The following is a 19530-nucleotide window of genomic DNA, read 5'->3' as shown; positions in this document are numbered from 1 at the left end:
GTGGGAGGACGGGTTGGGGTCTGCCCCCGGGAGCACCCAACCGGGTGGCAGTAGGTTGGTTGATGGCCCGAATGTTTCACTCCCTCCCTTTAGAACCTCCTACTGGACTTTTCCATTACGGGACTGCCTTATCTGGACTTGTTGGACTTATGTATAGATACTCCAGCACGGACTTGCTCGCCCTCAGGGGTGCCCCCCTCTCCTGGGTGCGTTCCGCCTTTTTTGCCACTCCCAGTCTCAATTATTGGGACCCTGAGAGATGGCCGGGTAAGGTCAGGGGCTCTCGATTCAAATTTAATAGGAGGCCCCTGGTTAATTTTTTAGTTAAATTTTTTAGGGGGTTAGGGAGAGGGGTGGGGGGTAATGGTTGTTTGACTATGGGGGGTGGCCATACAACCATGGTGCAGGCCAGGCCTGGGTCCGACTGCGTTCGGGGGGAGCGGGGTGTGGTTACATCTGGGGCTCTGGAGCGGGTCGTGGGATTACCGATTCCCACGACACTGGGGTATGGCAGCAGGCGTATGGACAGAGGGCCGTATCGTTACCGGGAGGGCCGTCCCCGCTGCTTACAAGCGGTGAGGCGCTCCGACCCTCTGTTTCTTCCCCGAGGTGCCGGGAGCGAGGATGTGCAGCCTCCTGAGCTCCGGCTGGTTTACCTGAATGCCAGGTCCGTGGTTAACAAGGCTCCCCTTGTGCGGGATTTGGTGGAGGGTGAGCATGCGGACCTGGCTTGTATCACCGAAACCTGGTTGGGCCCAGAGGGTGGGGTCCCTTTGGTTGATCTTTGCCCACCAGGTTTCCGAGCGTTACACCGGCCTCGGGCTCAAGGTAGGGGCGGGGGAGTGGCGGTAGTTATCAGGGAGACCTTATGTCCGCGGGAGACCACCGTCCCTCAGATAGTCGGGTGTGAGTCTCTCTTTTTGAGGTTTGGTTCGGGGGCGCAGTTGGGCTTGCTGCTGGTGTACGTTTCGCCTAGTCACACAGTGGCAGCCCTGCCTGAGCTACTCGATGTCCTCTCCGGTTTGGTGATTGAGTTCCCCAAACTTTTAGTTTTGGGTGACTTCAATCTACCATCCCTGGGAGGGTCATCTGAGTTAGCTCGGGAGTTCATGGCTTCCATGACGGCCATGGACCTGACGCAGGTAATTTCTGAACCAACTCATGAGGGAGGCCACACCCTGGACCTAGTTTTTTTATCTGGACGATGGTTGGATGATCTTGGTGGGAGCTCTCCATTTATTATGCCCCTGTCATGGACCGATCATCACCTCCTGCGGCTGGTCTTCCGTTTTACCACCCCCCGCCGTGGGGATACGGAACCAATTAGATGGTACCGCCCCAGGCGCTTAATGGACCCTGACGGGTTCCAGGCAGCGCTGGGATCCCCACCTGCCTCCGTCGCTCACAACTCGGCGGATGCCTTAGTGGAAGCCTGGGAAAGGGCAGCCACTGAGGCACTGGACCGAGTTGTACCCTTGCGGCCCCTGACCCGGTGCAGATCCCAACGAGCTCCATGGTTTTCTGCGGAGCTCCGGGAGATGAAGCGTCGGAAACGGGGCCTAGAGAGCTGCTGGAGGTCCAGCCGATCTGAATCCGACCGGTTGCGGTTAAGAACCTATATTAGGTCTTATCTCGCAGCGATGAGGGCGGCGAGATGTAATTACTTCTCCGCCCTCATCGCGTCCACAGATAATCGCCCGGCCGCCCTGTTTAGGGTGACTCGCTCACTTCTTAATCAGGAGGTGAGGGGGGATCCCTTGCAGGGTCGTGCCGAGGAGTTTGGTCAGCATCTGTCGGATAAAATCGCTCGGATTCGGACCGGTCTGGACTCCAGCTGGGCAGAGTCTGACGATCAGGACATGGGCGGTCTTGTCAATGTTATCTGGGAGGAGTTTGATTCTGTGACCCCTGATGAAGTGGACAGGATTATGGGGAGGCTGAGCTCCACCACATGTTTATTGGACCCGTGCCCTTCCTGGCTGGTTTATGCAGCTAGGGAGAGGACACGAGGCTGGTTCCAGGCGGTGATATCTGCTTCTTTGAGTGAGGGTAATTTCCCCACCGTCTTGAAGGAGGCGGTGGTGAGACCCCTCCTCAAGAAGCCAGCCTTGGACCCAGCTGTGTTGAACAACTTTTGTCTAGTCTCCAACCTTCGCTTTCTTGCGAAGGTTGTTGAGAGTGTGGTGGCGCATCAGCTCCCTCTGGTCCTGGATGAAGCGGATTATCTGGATCCGTACCAATCGGGTTTCAGGCCCGGGTACAGCACGGAGACGGCATTGGTCGCTCTGGTGAATGATCTCTGGAGGGCTCGGGATAGGGGATGTTCCTCTGTCCTAGTCCTATTAGACCTCTCAGCGGCTTTCGATACCATCGACCATGGTATCCTGCTGCGGCATCTCAGGGGATTGGGAGTGGGAGGCACGGTTCTTCGGTGGTTCTCCTCCTATCTCCTGGGACGTTCGCAGTCGGTGTTGGCAGGGGGGCAGAGATCGGCCCCTAGGTCTCTCGTTTGTGGAGTTCCTCAGGGGTCGGTTCTCTCGCCTCTCCTGTTCAACATCTACATGAAACCGCTGGGTGAGATCATTCGTGGTTTTGGAGTTGGGTATCATCAATATGCTGATGATACCCAACTTTTTATTTCGACCCCAAACCACCCCAGTGATGCCCTCGCTGTGATGTCCCGTTGCCTGGAGGCGGTTCGGGTCTGGATGGGGAGGAACAGACTTCAACTCAACCCTGACAAGACTGAGTGGCTGTACATTCCGGCATCCCGGGACATTCAAAATGTTCCATCTCTTTTTATGGGGGGTGAGTCTTTACCCCCCGTGGATAGGGCGCGCAACTTGGGAGTCCTCCTAGATTCGCGGCTTACCTTAGAAGATCATATAGTAGCCGTGACTAGGGGGGCTTTCGCTCAGGTTCGCCTGGTGCGTCAGTTGCGGCCCTATCTAGACGGGGAGGCCTTGTGTACGGTCACTCATGCGCTCGTGACCTCTCGTCTTGACTACTGCAATGCTCTCTACATGGGGCTTCCCTTGAAGACCACTCGGAGGCTCCAACTGGTACAGAATGCGGCCGCGAGAGTTGTCTTGGGAGTTTCCCGGTACTCCCATGTTACACCTTTGCTCCGCGAGCTGCATTGGTTACCAGTTGTCTTCCGGGTGAGGTTCAAGGTCTTAGTGATGGTTTTTAAGTCCTTACATGGCATGGGTCCGGAATACCTCGGGGACCACCTGCTGCCGGCGTCAACTCCCCTCCGCCCTGTGCGTTCCCACAGAGAGGGCCTCCTCAGGGTGCCTCCGGTCAGAGAATGCCGGCTGGTGGCCCCCAGGGGGAGGGCCTTCTCTGTGGGCGCCCCGGCTCTGTGGAATCAACTGCCGGTTGAGCTCCGGATGGCACCGGATCTCCGCTCCTTCCGGCGCGGGTTAAAGACCCACCTATTCGAACAAGCTGGCCTGGCCTGATGGGGAGTTAATTTAGGGTTTTAAATATTTGTATATTTTATTGTTTTATTTTGGGCATTAATTTAATTCTATTTTAACTTTTGTATTTTTGTATTTTTATTATATGCCCTGTTCACCGCCCTGAGTCCTTCGGGAGAAGGGTGGTATAAAAATTTAATAAAACTAAACTAAAACTAAACTAATGTCCAAATGAAGAGCACAATAAGCATAGGGCAAAGTTTGCATGGCAAGATTTATTTATTTCAATTTATATACCGCCCTTTTCCTGAGGGACTCAGGGCGGTTTACAGGGCAAATTAAAACAATACAATATATACAGGTTAAAATAAAATAAAATAAAATAGCCCCAAAATAATTAAAAATTACAACCTTAACCCAAAACCCTCAGTCGAGGCCGGCAAGCTTGAATAGCCAAGTTTTTAGGTCCAGGCGAAACGCGTGAAGGTCGGGGGCCATCCGGAGTTCCACAGGCAGCTGATTCCAAAGGGCAGGTGCACCCACAGAGAATGCTCTCCCCCTGGGGGCCACCAGCCGGCACTCCCTGACTGGCGGCACCCTGAGGAGGCCCTCCCTGTGGGAGCGCACAGGACGATGGGAAGTTGATGCTGGCAGCAGGTGCTCCCGAAGATAGTCCGGACTCATGCCACTTAGGGCTCTATAGGTCATCACCAGCACCTTGAATCTCACCCGGAGGGCAACTGGAAGCCAATGCAGCTCGTGGAGAAGAGGCGTTACATGGGGGTATCAGGAAACCCCCATCACAACTCGCGCGGCCGCATTCTGCACCAGCTGAAGCCTCCGAATGGTCCTCAAGGGCAGCCCCATGTAGAGAACATTGCAGTAGTCTATCCGGGAGGTTACAAGCGCATGACTGACTGTACGTAGGGCGTCTCGGTCCAGATAGGGCCGCAACTGGCGCACCAGGTGAACCTGGGCAAAAGCCCCCCTGGCCACGGCTCCTATATGATCTTCCAAAGTGAGCCGAGTCCAGGAGGATGCCCAAGTTGCGGACCCTATCTACAGGGGATAACACCTCACCCCCCATAGTTAACGATGGAATAGACTGGTTAATCCGAGATGCCGGTATGCACAGCCACTCAGTCTTGGCGGGATTAAGTCAAAGCCTGTTTCTCCCCATCCAGACCCGGACCGCCTCCAGGCAACAGGACATCACGTCGAGGGCATCACTGGGTTGTTTCGGGATGGAGAGAAAAACCTGGGTATCATCAGCATACTGATGATACCCCACCCCAAAACCACAAATGATCTCACCCAGCGGCTTCATATAGATTTATTTTATTTTTATTTTATTAAACTTATATACTGCCCTTCTCCCGTAGGACTCAGGGCAGTTCACAAGGTTTTTTAAAACAGTCCAACAAATTACATAAATTAAAACAATTAAAATGATTAAACTAACCTTGAAACTAAAAAACCCAATAACAATTAAAATACAATTAAAAACCCCAGTTAATATTCTCAGTCTAGGCCAGAAAGCTCGAAAGATGTTGAACAAGAGGGGAGAGAGGACCAACCCCTGAGGAACTCCACAAACGAGAGGCCTCGGGGCCGACCTCTGCCCTCCTGCCAACACCAACTCCGAGCTGCCCAGGAGGTAGGAGGAGAACCACTGTAGAATAGTGCCCCCCACTCCCAACCCCCTGAGACGCTGCAGCAAGATACCATGGTCGATGGTATCGAAAGCCGCTGAGAGGTCTAATAGGACTAGGACAGAGGAACAACCCCTGTCCCGAGCCTGCCAGAGATCATTCACCAGCGTGACCAATGCCATCTCTGTGCTGTACCCTGGCCTGAAGCCCGATTGGTACGGGTCCAGGTAATCAGTTTCCTCCAGGAACAGAGGGAGCTGATGTGCCACCACGCTCTCAACAACCTTTGCCACGAAGCGAAGGTTGGAGACAGGACGATAGTAGTTCAAAACAGTTGGATCCAGGACAGGCTTCTTGAGGAGGGGCCTCACCACCGCCTCCTTCAAGGTGGCAGGGAAGCTACCCTCCCTCAAAGAAGCAGTTATTACTGCATGGATCCAGCCTCGTGTCCCCTCCCGAGCTGCATACACCAGCCAGGAGGGGCACGGGTCCAACAAACATGTGTTGGAACTCCCCATGATCCTGTCTACCTCTTCCGGAGTCACAGGATCGAATTCATCCCAGATAATATTTCCAAGACCGCTCATCTCCCCCCCGTCCGACTGCCCAGTCGGAGTCCAGACCGGCCCGGATCTGAATGATTTTATCGATCAGATGCTGACTAAACTCTTCGGCCCGCCCCTGCAAGGGCTCCTCCCTCACCTCCTGATTAAGGAGGGAGCGAGTGACCCTAAACAGGGTGGCCAGGCGATTATCTTCGGAAGCGATGAGGGCAGCGAAGTAGTTAGACTTTGCCACCTCCATTGCGGCGAGATAAGACCTCGTTGAGGTTCTTAACCGCAATCAATCAGATTCGGACCAGGTGGATCTCCAACAGCTCTCCAGACCCTGTCTCCGGCCGCCCTTTCCCAGGCATCCACCAAGGCGTCAGCTGGGCTGTGAGTGAGGGAGATAGGTATAGACCCAAGCGCCATCTGGAACCGTTCCAGATCCATTAGGCGCCTGGGGTGGAACCACTTGGTCGGCTCTGCAGCCCAGCGGCGAGGGGTGGCAAAGCAGAAGACCAACCGCAGGAGATAATGATCAGTCCATGACAGGGGGACAATAGTTGGCGAACCCCCTCCCAGATCATCAAACCACTGTCCAGATAAGAAGACAAGGTCAAGTGTGTGACCCCCTCCATGAGTTGGACCCTGAATTACTTGGATAAACATACTGTAGGTAAGGGGAATGTTGGAATAAGCGCAAGCTGAGAGGTAGCACAGGGCAGGCAATCAACAAACCTCCCTTTAAGCTTGGCAAACAATGTAGCCAAACAATCTCGTTGTTTGTCAGAGAGATAAACCAGATCTCCTGGCTGCTTAGGACCCTTAAGTAATTGAAAGAGAGGAAGCATTTCTCCTGTGGTGATAGAAAAGAAAGGTTTTCTATAGCCAGCTGCCGCAACAATTCCCCAGCAGTTTCAGCATTATCAAACGGCTGTTTAATGGCCTTTGACAATCTTTCTACAAAATCTGCGTATGGTTCATTAGCAGCCTGCCGTATGCTGGAGAAACTTACTTTGCTTTCTCCAGTCTGGGGAACTTTCAGAAAGGCACGAAAGGCACATTCTGATACCATTGCCAAGGTGGCTTGGGGTAAAGCAAGCTGATCTGGTATGGTAGCAAAGGGTGCAACCCCTGCTAACTGCTCAGTGGTATATGCCCCCCCACCAGCCAAGGCAGCAGCCTGAGCATGACGAATGTACTCGCTCTCCCAGACTACATATTGCATTGATGTTAACATCATGCGACATAACTGCTTCCAATCTTCTGGTACCATAATATATCCATTCTTAATTTCTTCCAGAAGACCTTTTGTGAAATTACTAGTTAAACCATACTCAGTGATAGCTTTTTTAAGTTTCCTCAGAATCTGATAAGGTAACCCTTCCCATTCTGCTATCTGCTGCCCCAATAGTTGACCTTGCCCCTCTCTATATTGAACAGGGCAAACAGCCAAAAGCTCAGCGAGTTCTGCACCAGATAAGGATGGATCCTTTTTACAGGATTCAACCATTTTTAGAAAAGAAGACCTTGCAGGACAAGGTTGACCAGTATCTGTGGGAGCAGTGGGACTAATATAAGCCTCAGGGGCTGCTGGTGGACAAATAACTGGAGAAGTATAAGTTGGAGGGGGAGGTGGTGACACTAATGATACTACATTGTTGCCAAATTTTTCTATAGCATGCCGACATAAATGCCAGAGCTGTAGAATTTCAACAGCAGCCCTAGGCTCCGCATGTAAAGTAGTTCCAATTTTTCCCCAATCTGTTAATTTTAAAGATCCCTTTTCTGGCTACCATAAACATTGAGCAGAAACCTCCTGAACCAGCCGGGAAAGGCTTCGCTGAGATACCTCATGACTGTCCTTTTTTAATAAAAACCCGAGTTCCTCAACATGCTTCCTTTGCAAATCAGAAAGCAAAGACCGCCATACTTACAGAAACCCGAAGAAAGGGTTGACGGTGCACCAAGTCCTTGCCGGACGAAGTATTGGGGTCCCTGTTCGGGCACCACGTGTAGTATGAAAGGAGACTCACATGAATCTTGAGCAGCTGTGCTGTGTTCTTTATTGGTTAACATTCACTCATATATATATGTCTTAAACAATAGCTTTAGCGATTAAACATTAGCAGTTTACATGCCATCCCGAAACTGGTTGTTTTTCCTTATCGATTGCTTATCCCTTTCAATAAATACAGGGATTAATATATGATCCACTTTCCTGCATTCCATAAGCTTATCCTTCTAATTTAAGATCTTGTTTTTCGCATGTTATCTCAAGCGCACTTTGTACACTTCCTCTGAAGTCCCTATCTGAGGTTTGCCATCCAAGAAAGGAATTTGCAGAGTGTGTACTTCAAGATGGACTCAGGAAACATGCCTACATTCTAGATCAGGGGTGTCAAACTGCTGACCCAAGGGCTGGTTGCATCATACGAAGGCCATGCCCCCCCCCAGCTCTGACAATGTAAAAAGTCACAACACGTCACATGACACGGCGAGTTTGACACCCGTGCTCTAGATGTTCTCAATCACCATCCATAGTCACTTTACTGGAAGGTAGGAAAGTGGACTTCCAGCTAATATGAAGGGTGACCAAATTGGAGAAGGTTGCTATATTTACTTAAGATTAGATTATTTAATATAATATTTCATCTTACCCTCAAAATACAAAAGCTAGTTAATTTTCAGGTTATTTCTCTAATCCACACACCAAAGCTGATATATATCAGTAATTTAGTGATCTTGATAATGAAAAATGAATAAATTTATTTCTCTTAACAGGCAAACCTGATAGTACATTAAATTTATCTTCGATAAAAAAAAATCAATAGCGATTTTTGACATGATTCAAATTGTTAAAAACTTAAAAAAGTATACACTTCTTCAAATTAAGAGTTTCAACTGCTAATCTTGCCCAATTCTGGTGAGAGGAAGCAACTTAGCCTGAAGTATTTAGATAACAAAACAGGGCAATAAAGACTAAGCACAGAAGTGAAATACATACCATAATTTTTTTGTAAAGTTGGGGAAAACACTTTTCAATCTCATCTGCCAATTCCCTTCCTTTGTCTTCATCCTCTTCATCCTCAGTCAGACGACTTAATATTGAAAAACAAACAGGCTTTTGGTTAAAAGGTGCTCAAATGCAGACAAATACATAGCTATTTAAAGGCTAACCAATACAACCCATGACTAGGTATGAATTTGATGATAGACATTTATCAGTTATCAGGCTTTCCTTATAAGAACCTCAAGTACGTCAAGTTTTCTGTTAATACCCAAATAAAATATTTGGGGATAAATGTAAAAGGAATGCTGATAGTGATGTTAAAGGTTTGTCTGGCACGACAAATGCTGTTAGAATCTTAATTGTTTCTAGCAAATGTTAGATTATGATATTGTAAAGATTATGGATCTGAAAAATAATGTATTAAAGACCAAGATCTGATAAAGTGGCAAATGATTTCATGTTGTACAGTATATTAATGGGGAAAACTACAGCAAATAAATGGATTTATTTATTTATTTATTTAATATTACCTTCATGTAATATTTATTGACAATGCAAAAATAAGTAGAAAAATATCAAGATCACAAATACAAAATAGTGAGTAGTTAAGTGGCCTACTGATAAAATAAAAATGTACTGACAAAAGTAAAAACAGCTCTGTAGAAAACTGTTCTTCTATGACTTTGTTACATGGAACAAATAATCATGTCATGAGAAGTTGAACCCAGTGGGAATGCAGTATTTAAGTCCATGTGTTAAATAAGGAACGGGCACCCCAAAGGTGCTTTTCAAAAGGCAACTGGTGTAAACCACATTTCCCTTTTTATCTTATGCTTTCAATATATTTGGCTTAATATTTTTAATTCCTTTTTCTGTACTCTGCATAACATTAAGGTAAAGGTAAAGGTTCCCCCGCACATGTGTGCTAGTCGTTTCCAACTCTAGGGGCCGGTGCTCATCTCCGTTTCAAAGCCGAAGAGCCAGCGCTTGTCCGAGGACGTCTCCGTGGTCATGTGGCCGGCATGACTAGATGCCAAAGGCGCACGGAACGCTGTTACCTTCCCACCGCAGTGGTCCCTATTTTTCTACTTGCATTTTTACGTGCTTTCGAACTGCTAGGTTGGCAGAAGCTGGAACGAGTAACAGGCGCTCACTCTGTTACACGGCACTCGGGATTTGACCCACCAAACTGCTGACCTTCTGATCGACAAGCTCAGCGTCCTAACCCACTGAGCCACCGTGCCCTGCATAACATTACCTATGCCAAAAGAAACAGAGGGAATGAAAAAAACGGACTTTTATGTTGCAGATCATGAACTGCTCAAGCTAAACAGAATAAAAAAGCTAACCATTTTCCACAATATGGTCTTGAACATATATCCATCACTTTCAAGAACATCAGAAATCACACTGAAGTCCTGGATGTCACTACTAGAGAACTGATGAATTGTGACTAAATGAAATGTAGTTTAAAAAACTGAGGATGGGAGTAGAAAGAGACTGCCAAAAAAAAAAGAAAGCAAACTGGAAGTCAGAACAAACAGTGAAAATTACTAAAAGAGAAGCCAAAGCCAAGAAAGACAAAAATCTCAGAAAAGAGTTTAACAAGTAACTTTCAGAGAGCTGTTGAAAGAGATAAGCAGCAGTATTGCAAATGGCAGTAAATTTATTCATTTTAATTTTTAATATGGTAAATATTGATAAATAAAACTCATCCAGGGAAACCTTGGTACTCAACTGATTTGAAACTCATTGAATTTGGTACTCAATGCATTTGGATGCGAAAAGAGTGTACAAACTATCATTCTTAGTGGACTACTGTAATGTGCTCTCTTTTAAGAATTATCAGGCAGCTTCAACTGATTTAGGATGCAACAGTGCAGGCAGTTGTGTGTGCTCCTAATAGAACATATATTACATCTCCATACTAAGAGCTGCATTAACTGCCAGTTTGTTTCTGGGTCCAATTCAAAGTGCTAGTTTTAACTTTTAAAGTCCTTTATGGCATGGGACCAGGTGATCTGGATCCCCTGGATCATCTCTCCCGATTACATCAGCCCATCTCATTAGATCTGGCAGAAAAGGCATACTGTGAGCACCATCTACCAGGGACCCGTTTTTGGTAGATCCCAGAGAGCGGGCCTTATTTGCTATGGTGCCCGCCCTATGGAATATCCTCCCCCCCAATTCAGATTAGGTTTATCATTTTGGAAATCCCTCAAGGCCTGGTTGTGCCAGCAAATCTCGGGATTCCAGGGAACTGGAAACATTTTTAGGTTGATTTGTTTTAATCTCTCCGTGTGGTTTGTATATTTTACATTTCTCAGGTTTTTTCAATTTTTTTTAATAATGACTATTATTATTATTATTTTATATTCATTCTTTCTACTGATTGTTGTATGCTGCTCAGAATCATTTCTTGAAAGATGGACAGTCATATAAATCTGTTAAAGAAAATCATACAATACTCTTACTTTCATGTGTTAACAAAATGAAGATTACGAAGATTACAGCCCTACTGGGAAAAGAAGATGACAAGACAGCTTTAGAAAAAGTTAAGGAACATAAGGCATTATTGCTGATATTCTCTGGATCAGGGCTTTTCAACCAGTGTTACGGATACCACCTGTGGCACACTGGCACCTGGCAGGTGGTACGTGACCATCCTAGAAAAGTGGTAGTGGGGGAGGGGAATGAGCTGAACCGGTGGCAGCACCACACAAGCCTGAGCAAGAGATGGCTGGAGCTGCAGGGCTGACAGAACTCAGCAGAAGTGCCAGGATCAATGCTTCTTTGGGGCTTCAGGGCTGAGATGGAGCTCAGCACTGATCCTGGCGCTTCTGAGCCTAGAAGAAGCACCAATCAGCTGGAATGTTGCAGCATCTCCAGGGTCTTGTGATTTACATTCAAATGCTTGGCAACTGATTCATATTTATGATGGTCAGTGTCCCAGGGTCATGTGAAGTGACCAAAACCTGCTGCAACCACCCAGCAGAGGGGGGAAAATAAAAACCAAACACCCCCCCACCCCACCCCACCCCCACTGCCAATCCTCAACAGAAATGCTCACAATGAAAACCTCGGACAGGAGGAAGAGCGCCTCTGGGCGGGCAGGCAAGTGTCTTGCTTGCCTATGGCTTGGGGGGCACTTTTTTCAGTGCCAGTGTAACTTCGAACAGTCACTAAGCGAACTGTTGTAAGTCGAGGAATACCTGTACTTCATCACTTTTTTCCTTTTTTTTTGTTATCAAGTTTTTGACACCTTGCTAGGCGACTGGTGGTACTTGGATGTTACCATATCCTAAAAGTGGTACAATGGGTGAAAAGGTTGAAAAGCCCTGCCCTAGATAACTGAGAAAGCCAAAGAACCAAAAGGAAGTCTCTGTGTGTTTCATTCATTGCAGAAGGGCCTTTGATTAGGTTGTTCACGTGAGACTGATTGCCAAAGGAGTGTGGCAAGCCTGCATATTCTTATTTTATTCAACTTATATGTTGAATATATATTAAAAGAAAGTGGATTGAAAAAAGATGAGCATGGTTTTAAAACTGGAGAAATAAGTATCCACTCGGAGGCTTCAACTGGTGCAGAATGCGGCCGCGTGAGTTGTGATGGGGGTTTCCCAATACTCCCATGTAACACCTCTGCTCCGCGAGCTGCATTGGCTTCCAGTTGCCCTCCGGGTGAGATTCAAGGTGCTGGTGATGACCTATAAAGCCCTAAATGGCATGGGTCCGATTACTTACGGGAGCACCTGCTGCCGGCGTCAACTTCCCTTCGTCCTGTGCGCTCCCACAGAGAGGGCCTCCTCAGGGTGCCGTCGGTCAGGGACTGCCGGCTGGCGGCCCCCAGGGGGAGAGCATTCTCTGTGGGCACGCCAGCCCTCTGGAATCAACTGCCTGTTGAGCTCCGGATGGCTCCCGACCTTTGCTCTTTCCGCTGTGATCTGAAGACCTGGTTGTTTGAACAGGCCAGCCTGGACTAAGCGGTTGGGTTTATTTTTAACTATTTATTGTTAGGGCTAAATTAATTTAATTTTACTTTTAACTTTTGTATGTTGTATTTTATTGCCCTGTACACTGCCCTGAGTCCTTTGGGAGAAGGGCGGTATAGAAATTCTAATAATAATAATAATAATAATAATAATAATAATAATAATAATAATAATAATAATAATAATAATAATAATAAATGCACTGCTGATGATAGATAGCCAAAAATGCAAAGAATCTCTAAGCTCTACTAATAAGTCAGAGCAAAAAAAAATGAAACTGAAATTAAAGACACAAAACCAATGACAATAGGTACAACCAGTCTTACAATAGGAAATGAAGACACAAGCAGACTTGTATAGTGACTGCAGTTAGATGTTGATGAAAAAGTAACTTTGTGACCAATGCTGAAGGAAAAGCATAACTTTGGTTTTACTTAGTGACCACTTTGCTTTACAGAATAATGGAGTTGGAAGGGATCTTGGAGGTTTTCTAGTCCAACTCCCTGCTCAAGCAGAAAACCCTCTACCATTTTAGATAAATGGTTATCCAATATCTTCTTAAAAACTTCCAGTGTTGTAGCACCCACAACTTCTGGAGGCAACTTGTTCCACTGATTAATTGTTCTGTCAGGAAATGTTTCCTTAGTTCTAAGTTGGTTCTCTCCTTGATTAGTTTCCAGCCATTGCTTCTTGTCCTGCCTTCAGGTGCTTTGGAGGATTTACGCTCAAGCTGCTAGCCCTAACTATGGTCAATAAATGAGGACTATCTATACTGAAGTTATCGATAGCTTGTCTTTTAAGATCAATTAGCAACAGTACAGAACCTAGCAGTCAAGAAACACTTCTCAATTCAGCTCTTAGTAGAGTAGCCATGATGACCTTGGAAAAGATATTCAGATGTATCTTCAAAGATCAGAACTGGGCAGGGAAATCTTCCCTGTGACACTATGGAAGTGAAAGTTGGATTTTGAAGAATCAAGAGAGGAAAGGAAGTGATACTTTTGAACTTTTGTGTGGGAGAAGGCTCCTGAGAGTCCCTTGGATAGCAAGGGAAAAAACCCTCCAAAATAAATGTATCACAGAATAAACCTAGATTTTCCCACTACATTGTGATCAAATTATCATATTCTGGACACATTGTGTGAATAACTAGTTTCCTAGAGAAGTCTGCAGTGCTGGGAAAGTGGAAGGAAAAAGAAGAGGATGACCAGCATCAAAATGGATGGACTCAATTACATTGATGATAGGTACACCATTGGAAGACCCTGAAGAACTAGATCGGGAACAGATCATCCTGGTGAAAATCTGTGGAATCTACTCGATGGCACATAACCAATGGTACCTTTTTTTAAAAAAAGCTGTATTGGGAGATGGCACTAATACCTTTTCCCTATGCCATTTTTGCCTTCAATTGTGCAGCAAACCAACATCCCTTAAGAAAGTGATCCCTTCACCAAAAGCTTCCCCAGTCGAATTGCTGCGATTCAGAAGAGAAAAACTAATTCGAATAGTATGTCAGAAAATTTCCTGCAACCATGTCAAAAAAAAAAGCCACCCTTAAAAACTTGCTTTTCTACAGCATTTTACAAAAAGCACCGAATCCCTGTTGGCACGTTTAAAAATCGAAGAAATAAAAAATGAACAGAAAGCGCGAGAGTTGTAGAACTTTTGGCAGCCCCAAGGGGATAAAGTTTTAACCTCTCCCCCTTTTTCATTAAAGAACGAAAGACCAAAAAACAAAAAAACACCCCAATTTCCGAGGAGGACATTGGGCAAAAGAAAAGAAATCCGAGGTGGCGATTTGCTCAGGATGCTGCGCTGCAATAGTCACCCGTTGGATTCGGCAAAGAGGTGCCTGGATTACGTGCACCATTTGGTCAATGTATCGCCTTCCCGGACAGTCCGTAGGGGCACCAAGAAGAGCGCCACCCCCTAAACAAACAAAAATATCCGGTACAGCCGTGGTCAGAGGGACGCCGCCGGCACGTCTCGCGGCCAACACAAGGAGTCACGGTCGGGACTCACTTCGCCAGGGTCAGCAACGCATCAGTCAGCGCCCCCAGCGAAGCGGCCGGGTCCTCGAGCTTCTCCAGCAAGGCCCGCAGGCTCGCACCCTCGCAGGGTCCCATCGCTGACTAACAGTTCCAGGGGAGAAAATGGCTATTATCTAGCCGCCCGTCCCCGTTCTCGAACGCGGCTCCAGCGCTCGCGTTCCTTTCCTCGCGGGCTAAGATGGCGAAGCGCGGAGCCGGAGCCTCGGGGGCAGCTCTCGCCCAATCAACGCGCGCAAAAAGCGGGAGGACTTAGGTTTTCTTTTCTTGATAGGGAACGCCAGGACTATTCCTGCTTCAGCTGCTTTTCTTCGAAGATCTTCTGGAATATGGAGTTCAGAGTGAAATGTAGGTACTCCAGAACAGGGTTTTTTAAAAAAAATTCTATATGATAATAAAGAATAGTTTTTAAAATTCTGTATCCTAGTACCGGAATTTATTTAAAAATGCTACTTTATTTAAAATTACACTTGTGAAGTACAATAATGCATTAACAAATGGTATAACTTCACTACTCTTCCCGTCTCTAAAAGTTAAGACTACCACAATTAATTTGACTGTCCAACTGTGTTGACCGTCTGGTGATGTCCATGTGTAGAGCCGTCTCTTGGGTTGTTGGAAAAGAGTGTTTGCTATGACCATCGTATTCTCTTGACAAAATTCTATCTGCCTGTGCCCTGCTTCATTTTGTACTCCAAGGCCAAACTTGCCTGTTATTCCAGTTATCTTTTGGCTTCCTACTTTAGCATTCCAATCCCCCATGATCATAAGGACATCATTTTTGGGTGTTAGTTCTATAAGGTGTTGTAGGGCTTCATAGAACCGGTCAATTTCATCCTCTTCAGCACCGGTGGTTGGGGCATAGCCTTGGACTACTGTGATATTGAATGGTTTGCTTTGGATTCGAACTGAGATCATTCTGTCTTTTTGGGGATGGTATCCCAGTATTGCTTTTCCTACTCTTTTAATGACTATGAAGGCTACTCCATTTCTTCTGAGGGATTCTTGCCCGCAGTAGTATACCTGATGGTCATCTGAATTAAATTCACCCATTCCTGTCCATTTTAGTTCGCTGATACCTAAGATGTCGATGTTCAGTCTTGTCATCTCTTGTTTGACCACGTTCAGCTTTCCTTGATTCATAGATCTTACATTCCATGTTCCTATGGAGAAAAAATCTTTACAGCATCAGACTTTCCTTTCACCACCAGACATATCCACAGCTGAGCGTCCTTTCGGCTTTGGCTTCATTCTTTCTGGCGCTACTAGTACTAGCCCTCTGCTCTTCCCCAGTAGCATATTGGACGCCTTCCGACCTGAGGGGCTCATCTTCCAGCGTCATATCGTTTTGCCTTTTGGTACTGTCCATAGGGTTTTCATGGCAAAGATACTGGAGTGGGTTGCCATTTCCTTCTCCAGTGGATCACGTTTTGTCAGAACTCACTGCTATGACCTGTCCGTCTTGGGTGGCCCTGCACGGCATAGCTTCATTGAATTATGCAAGCCCCTTCGCCACGACAAGGCAGTAATCCATGAAGGGGGAGAAGCTCTATACAGTCAGTAAAAACAAGACCAGGAGCTGACTGTGGCTCAGACCATGAGCTTCTTGTTGCAAAGTTTAGGCTTAAATTAAAGAAAGTAGGGAAAAGCGCTAGGCCAGTCAGGTATGAATTAAATCATATCCCTGTTCAATATACAGTAGAGGTGACAAATAGATTTAAGGAATTAGATCTGATAGACAGAGTGCCTGAAGAACTATGGATGGAGGTTCACAAGATTGTACAAGAAGTAGCAACCAAAACCATTCCAAAGAAAAAGAAATGCAAGAAAGCAAAATGGCTGTCTGAGGAAGCTTTGCAAATAGCTGAGGAAAGGAGGAAAGCGAAAGGCAAGGGAGAAAAAGAAAGATACGCCCAATTAAATGCAGAATTCCAAAGAATAGCTAGAAGAGATAAGAATGCCTTCTTAAATGAACAATGCAAAGAAATGGAAGAAAACAATAGAATAGGGAGGACCAGAGATCTTTTCAAGAAAATTGGAGAGATGAAGGGAACGTTTAATGCAAAAATGGGCATGATAAAGGACCAAAATGGCAGGGACCTAACAGAGGCAGAAGAGATTAAGAAGAGGTGGCAAAATTACACAGAAGAACTATACAAGAATGCGCTTAACGTCCCTGATAATCACAATGAGGTGGTCACTGACCTCAAGCCAGACATCCTAGAATGTGAAGTGAAGTGGGCCTTAGAAAAGCTGAGCAACAACAAAGGTGACAGTATTCCAGCTGAGCTATTCAAAATCTTAAAAGACGATGCAGTAAAAGTGCTACACTCAATTTGCCAGCAAATTTGGAAAACACAACAGTGGCCACAGGATTGGAAAAGATCAGTTTACATTCCAATTCCAAAGAAAGGCAGTGCCAAAGAATGTTCAAACTATCGCACCATTGCACTCATTTCTCATGCTAGTAAAGTTATGCTTAAAATTCTACAGCAGTATGTGGATCGAGAACTACCAGAAGTACAGGCAGGATTTCAAAGAGGCAGAGGAACTAGAGATCAAATTGCTAACATACACTGGATCATGGAGAAAGCTAGAGAGTTCCAGAAAAACATCTACTTCTGCTTCATTGACTATGCTAAAGCCTTTGATTGTGTGGATCATAACAAACTGTGGCAAGTCCTCAAAGAGATGGGCATACCAGACCATCTTAAATATAACATAAATATAACATAAATCTTATTTGTCTCTTGAGAAACCTATATGTGGGCCAAGAAGCAACAGTGAGAACTGGACACAGAACCACTGATTGGTTCAAAATTGGGAAAGGAGTCCGGCAAGGCTGTATACTGTCACCTTGCCTATTTAACTCATGAGAAAGGCAGGGCTAGATGAATCAAAAGTTGGAATTAAGATTGCCGGAAGAAACATCAACAACCTAAGGTATGCAGATGATACCACTCTAATGGCAGAAATTGAAGAGGAACTAAAGAGCCTCTTGTTGCGAGTGAAGAAGGAGAGTGCAAAACTTGGGTTGAAACTAAACATTAAGAAAACCAAGATCATGGCATCTGGCCCTCTCAATTCCTGGCAAATAGATGGGGAAGAAATGGAGGTAGTGACAGATTTTATTTTCCTGGGCTCCAAGATCACTGCAGATGGGGACTGTAGCCAAGAAATTAAAAGACGCTTGCTCCTTGGGAGGAAAGCCATGGCAAATCTAGACAGCACACTAAAAAGCAGAGACATCACCCTGTCAACAAAAGTGCGTATAGTCAAGGCTATGGTCTTCCCAGTTGCAATGTATGGCAGTGAAAGCTGGACCATAAGAAAGGCTGAGCGCCAAAGAATTGAAGCCTTTGAACTATGGTGCTGGAGAAGACTCCTGCAAGTCCCTTGGACTGCAAGGCGATCAAACCGGTCAGTCCTAGAGGAGATCGACCCTGACTGCTCTTTAGAAGGCCAGATCCTGAAGCTAAAACTCAAATACTTTGGCCACCTAATGAGAAGGAAGGACTCACTGGAGAAGAGCCTAATGCTTGGAAAGATTGAGGGCAATAGAAGAAGGGGACGACAGAGAATGAGGTGGCTGGATGGAGTCACTGAAGCAGTAGGCATGAGCTTAAATGGACTCCAGAAGATGGTAGAGGACAGGAAAGCCTGGAGGAACGTTGTCCATAGGGTCGCAATGGGTTGGACACGACTTCGTAACTAACAACAACAAAAATTTTGATTCTCATTGCTTTTTCTTAACTAGATTCTTTTTGAACTACGAATCTCTTGTGGAAAGTGGCTTATCGAGTTCCATGTCTCCTCTGTCTTTTACTGAATCTGTACTCACAATTATGAGTCAGAGTGCCATGTACTTGGCAAATAAGAATTATCTGTGGCGAATGTGGAGTATTATAGTTAACCCATTAATTGCTGCAGGATGAACCGAACGCCGGGTTAAGGTGCCCGATGCCGACGCTCATCAGACCCCAGAAAAGGTGTTGGTTGATATAGACAGCAGGACGGTGGCCATGGAAGTCGGAATCCGCTAAGGAGTGTGTAACAACTCACCTGCCGAATCAACTAGCCCTGAAAATGGATGGCGCTGGAGCGTCAAGCCCATACCCAGCTGTCGCTTGCAAAACACACCCTGGGGGCTAGGCCGCGATGAGGAGGGCCGCCGCGGTGGGCTTTGAAGCTTAAGGCGCGGCCCCGGGTGGAGCTGCCGCTGGCGCAGATCTTGGTGGTAGTAGCAAATATTCAAGCGAGAACTTTGAAGGCCGAAGTGGAGAAGGGTTCCATGTGAACAGCAGTTGAACATGGGTCAGGCGAGCACCATTCCAAAGGGACAAGCGATGGCCTCCGTCGCCCTCGGCCTATCGAAAGGGAATCGGGTTCAGATCCCCGAATCCTGTTGTGATTCAGTGTCAGCCTGTGGGTTCGGCAGTTGAATTGGACAATTCTGAGGAGGAGGAGGAGGGGATTGGAGAGCCTGCAGAGGACAGTTCTGAGGCATCGCAGAGCTCTCAGCCAGGCCCCTCCCATCTGGTTCAGACCCAGCTGTGTGAGCCTGACAGCTTGGACAAAGATGACCCACAATTGGCCTTGTTCAAGGACGCCCGAAGCAGGAGGCAGACAAGCAGGAGTAAACAAAGGAAGGCAATGGGGCACCTTGGGAGGAGGCAAAGAGAAGCCACGCCTTGAAACTGTTTAAAAGGGGAATGTGTGGGAGATGCTGGTTGCTGAAGGCAACCGTTTGAACAGCTTCTGATTTAGTTGTGGTTTGTATTTGTTTTGCTCTGTTTTGGATCTGTTTTGCGTAAATAAATTTGGCTGGCTTACTTTCAGCCTATTGACTTTTGAA

General features: G+C 46.5%; 1 protein-coding gene across 1 annotated transcript in view; it reads right to left on the bottom strand.

Annotated features, from left to right (window-relative positions):
• The window catches only part of LOC308673066 (telomere-associated protein RIF1-like), a gene marked incomplete at both ends in the record, with an annotated part of 63966 nt that extends 49213 nt beyond the window's left edge, over positions 1–14753 (bottom strand). The window contains 2 exon segments of the mRNA XM_081336446.1: positions 8627–8720; positions 14650–14753. Of these exon segments, the coding sequence (XP_081192572.1) occupies positions 8627–8720; positions 14650–14753 (198 nt within the window).
• Positions 14754–19530: the final 4777 nt, after the last annotated feature.

This window comes from Vipera berus (genome assembly GCF_964194415.1).
Source record: "Vipera berus genome assembly, chromosome: 11".
In the NCBI taxonomy this organism is placed as follows: domain Eukaryota; kingdom Metazoa; phylum Chordata; class Lepidosauria; order Squamata; family Viperidae; genus Vipera; species Vipera berus.
This window is presented reverse-complemented; position numbering and strand designations above follow the sequence as displayed.